This window comes from Mesoplodon densirostris, chromosome 15 (assembly GCF_025265405.1).
Source record: "Mesoplodon densirostris isolate mMesDen1 chromosome 15, mMesDen1 primary haplotype, whole genome shotgun sequence".
NCBI lineage: Eukaryota > Metazoa > Chordata > Mammalia > Artiodactyla > Ziphiidae > Mesoplodon > Mesoplodon densirostris.
The window spans coordinates 49,161,656-49,174,700 of record NC_082675.1 but is presented as its reverse complement, the minus strand read 5'-3'; the positions used below and the strand labels follow the sequence as shown (position 1 = coordinate 49,174,700).

Genomic DNA, 13,045 nt, shown 5'->3' with positions numbered 1-13,045 from the left:
TCAACACCTTAAACTGCTGTCACCGATCTCTCTCCACATCTCCATTTCTGGTTACCATTAAGTAGTTTAAAATGTCCTTTTCCTATCTACACCTGGATTAAAAAAAGAAAGAAACAAATTGGGAGTGACCTGTATACACATGAATAGAAATTTTCCAAAGCTGCAAATGGCAACTAAATATGTAAAAGACATGCTGTTGAGCCCCTCGGCTGGAATGTGATCTCTCCTTTCCCAGAAATGCAAGAAAATAATCATCTAGAGAAAAGATCATCTGTTCCAAAGTAAAATAAATTAGCACGCTATAAACCACTGAGCTGTTCAATTTGTTGTTGCTGACGCCGTTTGGCTTTTCCGTGGTGAAAAGGGATACTGCATCTTTCACTCAGCTCTTATCGCACAACCAGGCAAGCTACACAGAGTTTAGAAGGCCCTATGCAGTCGTCGTGGCAGAAGGCCCCACAGCCTTTGCACACAATCATGGCTTTCAGCCGGCAAGAGCATTTCAGTTCCAACTCATCCGCGTTGCTGCTGTCGGCAAAGTTCTGAACGGGCATCTGAGCGTTCTGACCAGGCAGACCCGTGGTGGGATTGGAGCCACTTCCCAAAATCCCAATGGACTTTTCAATTGCAGATGCTGCCCTTTTGAAGCTCGTGCTACCGAAGTGTATTGTTGGATAATTTCCACAGAGCTGCTGTTGTTGCTGCACCTGCATTTTCTGAGCAGCTAATTGGGTAAAAGGCTTCTGTGGCTCAGAAAGCAAATAGGAAGAGAAATCTGCATTTTTCAGCGCAAACGCCTTCAACTGTTCTTTCATTTCATTCTGGTCATAGGAAACTTGTTTCATGCCCAGTTCACAGCTGCTGCTTAAACCTTCCTCAAAAGAAAGAGGTTCCGATTTTATATTGCTACATATGCCCGTGGACTGTGGCCAACTAAGTCTCTTAGTGGTTTCCATGGTAACTGGCGGTTGTTTTTGATCGGAGGGGACTTCTGGATTAGGAAGAGGTGGAGGTGGTGGAGGTAATGGCGGTGGCGGCGGCGGGGGTGGGGGCAAAGCCAAGGGGGGAGGGGGCGGGGGATGCACTAGTGCTTTGTGCGGCACCCCGTGCGGGGTCCCCCCCATGTCATCGCCTTCTTTCATGGGCATGTTGGGGGGCACCATATTGGCTAACCTTAGCTGGTGAGGTGCTGAGGAGAGGCCAACCTCTCCCAGTCCCTTTTGCTCAAGATGCCTGTTGAAGGAAAACGTGTTACAGCCCACGGGGGCTTTGGCAGAGGCTGGTAACAGAGCCGCGGTAGGAATGGGGCCCCTGGCAGCCAGAGGCATTTGGTAAAACTGCTGTCTGTGGGAGGTTCCAGCGTCGGGGTGGAAGCCGTCCTTCTTGTCGACGTGAAACAGGTTCTGCTGGAAGCTACACGAGGGGAGCAGCCGCTTCTGCTGTTTGACCTCAGGGCTGTGAGCCATCTTGCTCTGCACAGGGTGCTTGTTCAGCCACTCCTGCTTCAGCGGCTGGCTGAGTCCCAGCTGATTCATGCCGGAGCTGATGACACACGGCACCGCTTTCACATCTGTGTCTGCCAACAACTTCCCTGGCTCACATTTCACTTGAGTGTGTTCCCCCCCCGTCCTGGCGACTCTCTTCTTGGGGTGGTTCTCCCGCTTCCTCATTTGTAGTGGTGCGAGAGCTCCTGCCAGGTAGCCTTTCCCGTCTGGATTGGGAGAGCTAGGGGGCATTTCAACCACGCTCCTCTCGGGGGCTGTTTTACCCACTGAGGTAGTTTGAAGAGGCAGAGGAAGCCTGTTGATTTCGAGCTTGGCTCCCAGTCTGGGCTGGGGCAACACTTTCTCCAAAGGCAAGTTGCCCTGGAGTAACTGTGTGACGAGGGGATTGTTCGCCTCCACCGATGACAGACGGCAGCTGGAGCTCCCTGCGTTGGGAACTCTTTTCAGGGTGTCCGTAGCCAGAGAGATGGCCTCTTCCATGGGACCAGAGGCGGGGGCCTGCACGGTCTGCGTCTGTTGCACACTCGGGGCTGCCCCTGCAGCTGGAGGATGCAGCTCAGGGCCAGGGAAGTCGTCGGCGTCCATCCTAAAGCCCCTGTCCACGTCGTGAGGTTCGGACTTCACGGGGAGAGGGACGCTTGTGATGAGATTCCTGGGGTGAAGTTCCGCCACATGCGAGGAGCTGGCATGCTCGGTCTTGATGGCCTTCGGACAGCCCTGCTCCAGATACTCCTTCTGTTTACTGGAACCAGGGTGACTGAGCAGAGGCTGTCCTGCACTCCTCACCCCGTCCTCGCCCCAGCAGATCCGGCTGCCCGGGTTATACTGATGGCTACAGGCTGTGTCGGCTTCACTTTTGAATGCGGTTATGCCATGCGCCTGCTCAGCAAAGCTGAGACTCAGAGGAGTCCCCGCCTTTAAGTTATCTGGAACGACGAGGGGTCCTTCACGGAGACCCGGGCAGGTGGCCTGCATTGTTTGACTGTCTTGTTTTGCCGCGGAAGCAGCAATGAAACTGGGACCGTGATCTCCGCCTTCGCTTGCAACCGGCTCGGGCCTGCTGATGACAGACACCTGCGGACACGCCACGGGCTGGATGGCTGCTTCCGTCCTCCCAGACCTGCTCTGGAGGTCCACGCCGGCTTCTGTGCTCTCAAGAGGGACAGTCAGAGATGACGTGGAGGTCAGCGTGGTGCTGTGGTCGACGATGACTTTACACGGAATCGAGCGGTTTATGGCTGCTGGCGCGAAGCCCCCCGGGGGTGGCTGAGGTCTCCCAGAAGTGTCTGCCCTGTTCCGAGCCCCTGAAGTTTTGTCCAAGCTTTCAGCACTTAACGTGGGAGGACTGTCATAAGAGTTTACAGTCAGCATGCTTGCGGTAAACGCTGCGACAGGTGGGCGTGCCACCAGGGCGTCAGTGACTGTGACAGGGTCCCTGCAGCCGAGGGCGGCTCTCACAGTGGTGCCCATGGACATGGTGGCCTGTTCTTCGCTCCCAGGCATGGCTATCTTCTCAGAAGGAAATCTGCTGTTCATTCCCGTTGGGGGAATCAAGACAGAGCTAGTGGAGAGATGGTTTGGCAAGTTGCTTCCAATGGAGGAAGTTGGCACAGAGGTGTACTGACTGGAGACCAGGCTGCCCGCACTGCTGCTGGGTGCCAGTAACTGTGTGTCATCCCGGGGGCTCGCTGCGCTGGAGCCCTCCGTGGTGGCCGGAAGAGGGGTGCTCTCAATACATTTTGGTATAATGGCTATGCATGGAGTGTCCGTTCCCTGGATGGTTTTTAACATGCTTATGTTACAAGCAGAAATTGTAGTGTTTGCACTGTCAACAGACATTAGGACAGAGGATTTATCAACAGAACTCACAAAGGGATGTTCTTTAATTGCTCCCGACATAGCAGTGCTGCAGACAGACACGGGGACGGGATTTTTGTTAAAAAGCACGGGCACGCTGCTATTTTCAGAAGAGGTAGATGAAACAACTTTCTCAGACAAGTGCGACACGGGTGTGTTTTCGTCAGAACTATGCACAGATAAGTCCGTGGCAATTTCTGGAAGTTTGGTCGGGTTGAGAGACTGCTGTAGTACAGTGGTGGGCTCCCGGAGGTGCACAGCCTTGTTGCTGGGAGATCGGCAGTTTGGATTGACAATGATGACACCAGGCGAGCCTTCGATTTTTGTTTCCGAGGCAGAAGAGACTTCTAAGCTTGGAGGCCCTTCCTTTGAGCCGAGCGGAGGCAACCGAGGCTCTTTAGTGTTCTGGAAGAGGTGGGCTCGGGCTTGATGCTTTGCGAAGAGCTTCACCTTCGTCTGCTCTTTGATATGCGCCAGAGTTCTGGCCTTTCCGCCCTCTCCTGGGCTCCCCATAGCTCCCGAAACGATGCTTGCGGCAGCCGCCACGGCTGCCGCTGCTGCCGCCTCTCGCTGGGCCCTTGCTTGCTGGGCTCGGGCCTTGATGTCCGCCAGGGTCCTGGCTCCCGTGTTCCTCCCGCCACTGACCGATGTGCCAGATGACGCGCGAGCCTCTGGTTTGGAGACTGGTTGGCTCTTGATAATAAAGGGTGGCCCGATTTTGGAAAGCTGTATCTACAGGAAGGGGGAAAATGGAAAGATAAAGTGCGTGTACACAATCACAGACAAGGCGCATGTGTACATGATCACAGAAGGATGTGGGGACACAGGCACGCGAGGGCGGGGAGTAGCCGCATCCTCTCCTGAGGGGGCAAGGACGGCACCTAATACCCTGAATGGGCCTCTGGGGTATAAAGCAGCAGTAAACGCAGCACGAATGTGAAAATTAAAATTTTTAACCTCTGTTTTTAATCCATAAAATATTAACCGGTGACTTCATTTGGCATGGAAATGAAACGTCTTTTAAAGCCTCATATAAATGGAAACAAAGCCCAGGCTTCTTAAAATGAGGTGAGCTAAAAAGAGTTAGAAATAGTAAGCTTTCAACTTATCTTCCTGGCTGGCATGAAGATACTCAGACCAGCCAGGAAGAATAGAGATATTCAAAACTCTATTTGAATTTATCTGCCTTAATTTATCTGTCTTAATTTGACACAAAGGAAAAAGGAAAAAGCCCTAGCCAAGGGTCAGAAGACTAGAATTCTCAGCCTGGCTTCACACAAAGGAATGCTGTGAACCTAGGCAAATCACTGTGTACTTCAGTTTCTCCAATAATCTCCCCGAGTCAGAGACTCTGTAGGTTTTATGTGGTCCCATACCACCTAGCATGTCGCCATATATATATGTAAAATAAGCGTACAATATGACTGTTGTAAACTGTAAACAGTAAGACTAGTTATTTCTGGTCTATTTCTTTCACAGAGGTGTTATAAAGATGGAATGAGACTATACTTATGAAAGTGCTTTGCTTTCCAAAGGGATTTTATTATTATTATTACGTTTTCTTGAAAGCAAGGGCAACTCTAGTTTTCTGCCTCCAAAAGAGAGTATGGGTTGGGCAGCTTATTTGATATTGGAAATCTACAATCTGCTGAATTTAGTAAATGTCTCAACCCACACTGTTCACCCACTCATCTAATTAAGAGACTCAGTCATCACCAAATTCATGAGGCACAAGACCTAACAACAAACATCCCAAAGCAATGCCTATGATGCTTTAGTCACTAAGAATATTCCCAGAGTCACAGATTTGTAGAGCTGGCAGGGATCTAGTTAAAGCCCTTCATTTACAGTTGAAAAAACCGAGCCCCTGGAGATGGGCCGCCTTGGGTTCATATAACTAGGGAGTGACAGAGCCTTTGGGCTCCCCATTCTGTACTGTTGACACATACTAGATTTCCTTATATTTTTTCCTCTAGAAAAAAATCTTCCCAGAAAACTTACACCTCTCTTCTTAACATATGTGCATTTACATATATTGACATTATAAATACCTGACACATACTACAAGATCGTGTCAATTTGGAATTATGCTTTAGTACTTTGGTAGATGGATTATCTTCCTGAGCTATCTCGTTTCTCATTTTCAAATTTCTGATGGCTCTCTTCTAATCCAAAGGTTCCAAAGATAGATGAATTTAGAAAAGGAATTCAGTATTACCTTTTAAATATTTCCCTTAGTTTAAAAAATTAAAAACATTAAGCCTAACAAACATTAAATATATTTATTGTATCTCTCTATCCATCTGTCTTTACATAAAGTATATATCACTTTGAAAATAAGCTTCTGACAAAAAAATTAGACTGAAATGTTTAAAAATATTTCCTATGGAAAGCATGCTTATATTTTTCTTTTCATTGCTTCAGAAATTAAAATGCACAGCGGGGTTTTAATGGGAGCTTAATATTCATCTTTTATAGCTCTAGAATCTTATTTAATAGGGACTGCTTTATTAAATAGAATAATTACAATCACACCCCTAAAAGTCAACCTTAGGGAGATCATGAGTCACATATTAAAAGTAGGTGTCAGAGCAGAGCAAAATAAAGAGAAAGATTAAGAAAAACAAATCTTGAGTATATTTGTAATTCTTTGAGTTAACCTTAATTTTTAGTTTAGTTAGGCAGAGTCAATTTATATATAAGAGTTGTTTTCTGAGAGTTAAAATCTACCTGGGATCAAAATAAAATATATAAATAGGAACGTTCGTCTACAGGCTTTATTATTGTGTGAAGTTAACTACTTCTTTATTATTTTGGAAATAAAATAGTAGGATTTGTATACCTACGTATCTATAGCATTTTCCTCAGGGTTTGTGAAGTGATTTCATTGATTTTTCAAGAAATATTTAATGAGGCTCTTTCAGAAGCTAGCTCCTCTCTGCTAGGCAGAGGGGGTGTTCAACATTTGTTGGAAAATCAATGAAGAGATAACACGTACCTTCATTTCTTCAGTGCAAGCCTCTGACTTTTGACTACTGCTTTCTCTAGTCCTACTGAACTTTTATAGGATGCTGAATTATCTTTCAAATTTTTCCAAGTTTATACAGGTCTCTGTCCTACACTGTGGAGTCCCCCAGAGACCCTGTATCTCAGTGGCCTGTGGGCTCCTCCAGGCCCTGTTCTCCCTCCCTCCTTCTTTTTCCTTAAATGCCAAGGTCTAAATATGTACATCTATCTAAACTTACTGTATGAGCTCAACGCAGTCTGAAAAGGATCATTTAATATTAGACTGGTGCTGGGAGTATTAGATTATAAACTGCTACATTTATTTTTGAAAAATTAAGTATCTAAATAGAAAAAGCCTATCTATGGAATTTCCTTTTTTTTAAAAAAAATACCATACCTTGAGAGGTGGAACCCTTGGTTCCTCTCTTGGAGGCTGTTCTTTCTCAGATGGACTGCTGGATGAGATGTTCCGGCTTGACTGGTCATCTTCTATCCTAGCCCTCTTCTCTTTACAGATCCCAAAGCTGTGATGCTCTGCGGTTTTCCTCTTCGATATCTCAGATTCTCTACTTTCATTTCTTACCCCATCTGGGGACTTGGAGGGCTCTGACAACTTGGAAGTATGAGAGGTCTCCAACCGATTCTGTGAGCTCCCTGGCTTATGCATTTTATTTCTAGAGCCTTCTGAAAATGAAGCCTTATCCACCGATGAGATGTATTGCTTGTCCTGTAATTTAGCTGATGGGAGCTCATTTCCCTTACTCTCTGTCTCTTCAGAAAAGACAGGTAATTCCAATGGTGAAGACATCGCTTTCTTTTCTGTTCTTTGCAGGACATTATGATTTTTAACTTTTATCATTTCTGTAGAAGGGAGTTCTGGAATCGAAGCGGGATAGGGCTTCTCAGTTTCAACATGTGATTTACAAGGCTGCTGATTCAGGGTCTTATTGTGCAATTCTTCTGATGAATATGCTTCAGGAGCAATGGAAGAAGAACCCATTTTGATAGGTTCAGGAGTATTTGATAGAGTCTTCTGCTGAGAGGTAAGGCTCTCTCCCAGGGGCTTGGCAGCGGCAGAACCTTCATCTTTCTGGGGGGAGAGTGGTTCTTCAGATATGGAAGTTGGTTTTCTTTGTTGATGCACCATTCTTTCATTCATGGAAGAACTGGAAATTGGAGATGTTTCTGAAGGAAGTGGCAAACTGGATATAAAAGTGGTCTCAGATGTGAGAAGCATGGAAGACACTGAAGAAGTTTCTGATGTCAAAGGTAAATCAGACATGGGCGAGGTTTCTGATGTTAAAGGTAAATTCGATACTGGGGATGCTTCAGATGTTAACGGTAAATTGGACATCAAAGACGCTTCTGATATTTCAGGTGAAGTGGATATTGGAGAGATTTCTGACATCAAAGATGCATGAAGATTTTCATCAGTGGCATTTCGCTGATTATATTTGTCCACATTTTCAGTGCTGGACACCTCAGAACAAAATGTTGTCTCAAGGGAGGCTGGGGTACATGATTCTTCTGAAGTGGATTGGGTTTCCCCTCCTGGGGATGTCAGGCTGGTACAGGCTCCCTCTGGGCTCTCAGAAGAGAAGGACGTTTCAGAGATGCAAGCATTTTCAGAAAGCTGTTCATCAGGATCACTCTGCAGCTCCATATCTACAGCGATTCCTTCACTTCGAAATTGGCCTTCTAAAGATGATGACCCTGTTTTCATTTTTGGAGCGTTGGTCTCTAGTGCAGTTTCTGGCTCCTTATGTTCTGTGTCATTGACATGAGTCCCAGATGAAGTGGAAGGAACAAGAGAGTCACAGACTTCTAGCTGATCAATGACAACTGACATCTCTTCCTGGGGAGATTCTGATTTCTCTTCCACTTTAACTTCCATATGAGGCAAAGTTTCTAAAACATCATTCATTATAACACAGGATTCCAAGTTGTCTTCAGGAGGTGCTATTTGGGGCTCCTCATGAGAGTTGGCTGGACTTTCTGACTCCTCAGAAAATTCAGGTATTGTCTTGTGATTCTCATCCTGGCACTCACAGATGCTAGTCTCTACCTCTTCCTCAATTTCCTCCTGAATCACAGATTCTTCGGGGATTAAGATGTCCTCTGATTCTGACTCTGTCATTACATCTTTACCTATGTCTACCATGGGACAAAGTGTAGCACAGAAATCAGGCTCTGGAGAAGTTGGACTTTTCATGCTTTTTGGCTGTTGTTCTTTCAAGGGAGTCTGTGAAGATAGACCAGGAAGGCCAGAGGTCCCACATGAAGAACTACTTTCAGCTCCATCATTATTTGGTCCAGATGTGAGCTTTATAGAGTCCTCTCTTGACATGCCCAACCTGAACAGAAATTAGAAATATTAAATTATTGTTCAACCACAAAACATGAAAGGTACAACTTGGATCTCTTACCAAATATAGTATTCATAGAAGTAAATGCATAAAATTAATTTTATAATCACTAAGTAACATGTTTAGCTTATGTAAACCAGTTTATGATGGATTAGTTTTGCTACTGCTTTTATAATCATAACTAAAATAAACTCTACTTCTGTTTAAAAAGTATTGATTTTTATTCTGTAAGCAAGGGAGATTGCATACTAAAATGATTAAAAAAAATATGGGCTGAAAAGCAGAAGAATGTATAAGACCTACATTTTTTAAAGTCAGAAAGTAGAAATATGTCCTTATAATAGAAAATTACATAGTCCTTAAAGGATGCAACATAACCAAATAATTAAGATCAATGGAAGATGGGTATGTTGTAAAATCTTGAAATGGAAATGACTTCCAAAGATTAAGTTCTCTTAACCCAATGTAAAAGGTGTCCATCACCATATTTTAGTACAATATCTAAGTGTCTAACCTAAGACAAGATGGAAATTTCACTAAAGAATAATAAACATATTTGGGGTCATCAAAGTTGATTCTACTAGATTACATTCATGTGAGGCAAGACTTTTAAAAATTCTTTCATGTAGAACTCTTACTGTAAAGATATTCCATAAAAAGTTAATGTAGAATATCAAGAAATAGCCCAGTCTAATGTTCAGGTCATAAGGTAAAGTTTATCAGAATTTGCAATCAACAATATTGTAAATCACTATTTCCTGTCATACTAAGTTACAATGTCAGCATCAGATGGTAGGGAAATATGCTGTTCTAAATGAAGTTAAATTAGAGTACAGGCAATTACAAAGATGAGCAGAAGAGAGAACATTCCCAGAGGAAGAAACATATTTGAGTGAGGAAATACAGCTATAACAGGAAAATACCTCAGTAAAATCTTCTTCAACCTTTTAGTTAAATTAAATCCTCAAAATGAAAGGGAAATAAAATTGAATACACTTTTTGGGTATTTGATCATTGCGTTCTTCACTAAAATTCAGAAGGCTGAGAAAGGAAGATAGAGGACACTTCCTTCATAATTAGTCTCTTTTCTTTCAACTTTCCCTAAGATGGGTTCAAATTAAACCACAATTTATATTATAGTGAGAGGAACAGAATAATATAACTACACTACAGATGAATTTAGAGCAGAATAATCAGCTAGGAATAAGGTCTCCTGGGGCCAGATCAAGCAGATATACCACTGATACTAGGTTAGATGGAGAACACACAGAATCTACCCACCGGCAGCCAAATTTCAGCTAGTTGATTAATAAGAATATTATTAAATACATTTAATATTATTAAATATCATATATGTATATAATATATATATCTCATATGGAAAACAGCACTGTATAAAACATACGTGTAAACATTTTATTATTTTCATGGGAAAATAGACTTAAGGTGGCATAAGGCATAGAAGGAAGACGTTCACAGCACACCACATAACCACACAAAGGAAAACTCTGACCGCCTGAAATCTAGACCGCAAATCAACAGACCAACTCCTATAATTTTGAGTTAGCATATACATGGGATCCCTACAAGTAATTAAAATGAATATAGGACAGTACTGTATTATAGGCAGAATAAGCCAATAAGAACCAAAATAAGGATCTCAAAGAGCAGAAAACTAAATCAGACAGATCTTAACTAAAGCTGAATTTCAGTGCTAACATTCTTGGGAAAACTTAGAATAATGAGAAGGCACATGGTGTCAGTCAACTGAAAATTATCTGATGCTAGGAAAATATCTCTCACATATTGAGGGAATGTAGGTAATCTAGAAGTAACAAAACTAGAAGGGCAGTCAATGAAATGTCCAAAATACATCAGTCATCCAATATGTAATCAAAGATAGGAAAAGACAAGCAAGAAGTCCAGGGATGTAAGGGGACAGAAACTCTATGGATAAACTACAGCAAGAAAAGGGTCAACCAAGTAAAAGAGCTGTTTGTATTCAGAACTCAATGATGCTGATGGGGAGTCATGTTTACTCACAGTATTGTAGCTGTCACCTTCCAGGACAGGATTCTTTAACTTGATATCCATGAGAGTCTACGGAGCCCCCAAATTTCATGTAAAAAATTGTAGGTGTGTGAATTTTTCTGAGAAGGATTTGCAGGTGAGCCAATTACTTAACCACACCATGTAAAACTGGGGAAATTACTTAGTTTCACTGCCTCTCAGTTTCCTAAACCCTTTTTAAAATAAGAATAATAATGGTACCCACCTTATAGGATGGTTGGGAGGGTTAAGTGAAACAATATTTGCAAAGCTCTTAGAAACCTATCAGAGCCGGAGTATGTTCAATGATTATTTGCTGACTGAGGAAAAACTCTCTGTATGGTCTCTACAGTGCAGGCTCTCTGGCATCTAGGATAATGTGTGGCATGGAGGCGATGCTGCATGAATACTGAATTGATAAAAGCACAGGCCCAACACTCAACAAAAATTAAGGACCAGTTTTTTGGAGGTAACTAACTTGGTTATGCTTCTGCCATTACTGACAAGAGTGTTCCCAACATCCCCTTTGTCAGAAAAGGTAAGGAAGGCAGGGTTCTTAATCCTGCTGTACATGAGCACGATGGGAAAGCATCTAAAAATACAGATTCCTGGGCTCAACTCCTGGAGATCACCCATCAGTACATCTGGGGTGGATGTCGGAAATCTGTACCTATTTTTTTTTTTTTTTTTTTTGGCGGTACGCGGGCCTCTCACTGTTGTGGCCTCTCCCGTTGTGGAGCACAGGCTCCAAATGCGCAGGCTCAGTGGCCATGGCTCACGGGCCCAGCCGCTCCGCGGCATGTGGGATCTTCCCAGACAGGGGCACGAACCCGTGTCCCCTGCATCGGCAGGCGGACTCTCAACCACTGCACCACCAGGGAAGCCCTGTACCTATTTTTAAAAGCTCCAATGAAGATTGTGACGCCGCCAGGCTTGAGTAATACTGCTGGTAACTAGCCTGTAACTAGCCTGCCACAATGTTAATTTTTGAGAAAGGACATTAATTATCTCCTTTTAGCTTTGCTGAAATATGTATATGCATCCAAAGTCCTAGGGCAGCAACTGAAAAGGAGCCTTCCTACTCAAACTCAAGAGGAGGGCTACTTAGGACGACTCACCAGAGGCAAGGCTGCTCAGAGTAAACAGGCTGCTCATCACGTGATGTCTTTTTATGACGAGCGCTCATGTGAGGCTCCCCAACGGTCTTCCTCATTTACAGGGAGAGTTTTGTGAAATTAGATCAAATGGTATAGGCTGTGTTGCCTGCAACCACCTCAGTGTCTTTTACACAAAACAACAACTTTCAAGCATTAATTGTGTATGTGGGAATTAAAGCACAAGTTCTTCTACCCATGATGATCTAAAGTTGCTGTCAACTGTCAGCTCTTAAATCCCTTTCTTTCTTAGGGATCTGAATGTCTGTGAGATTCAAATTCTGCCCAAGGAGAATATGTTCCTGTTAACCATGAGGCAAAGGAGAAACTACTTTCAAATTAGCTCAGTCAGTACCATACTTAGGTGTGACTGGTATTATTTTTAAAACACACACATACACAAATAAAAATAATAAATTAAAAAGCGGTTATAGCCTCCTATACTATTGGTGGGCATGTAAATTGGTGCAGTCACTATGGAGAACAGTACGGAGGTTCCTCAAAAAGCTAAAAATAGAGTTGCCGTATGATCCAGCAATCCCACTCATGGGCATATATCCAGACAAAACTATAATTCAAAAAGATATATGCACCCGTATGTTCATAGCAGCACTATTCATAATAGCCAAGACATGGAAACAACCTAAACATCCATTAAAAGATGAATGGATAAAGAAGATGTGGTATGTATATATACACAATGGAATATTACCTAGCCATAAAAAAATAACGATATAATGTCATTTACAGCAACACAGATGTACCTAGAGATTATCATACTAAGTGAAGTTAAGTCACACAGAGAAAGACAAATACTGTATGATATCACTTATATGTGGAATCTAAAATATGACACAAATGAACTTATCTATGAAACAGATTCATAGACACAGAGAACAGACTTTTGGTTGCCAAGTGGGGCTGGGGGCAGGATGGACTGGGAGTTTGGGATTAGCATATGCAAACTATTATATATATGTAGAATGGATAAACAAGGTCCTACTGTATAGCACAGGGAACTATATTCAATATCCTATGATAAACCATAATGGAAAAAGAATATAAAAAATAATGTATATACATGTATAACTGAATCACTTTGCTGTAC

General features: G+C 43.2%; 1 protein-coding gene across 1 annotated transcript in view; it reads right to left on the bottom strand.

The window, feature by feature from the left end:
• Positions 1-389: 389 nt before the first annotated feature.
• The window catches only part of ASXL3 (ASXL transcriptional regulator 3), a 136,546-nt gene continuing 123,890 nt past the window's right edge, over positions 390-13,045 (bottom strand). The window contains exons 10-11 of the mRNA XM_060119591.1: positions 6,766-8,722; positions 390-4,094 (exon numbers count right to left, since the gene is read on the bottom strand). Coding sequence (XP_059975574.1) covers positions 390-4,094; positions 6,766-8,722 — 5,662 coding nt within the window. The remainder of the gene's footprint in view (positions 4,095-6,765; positions 8,723-13,045) is intronic.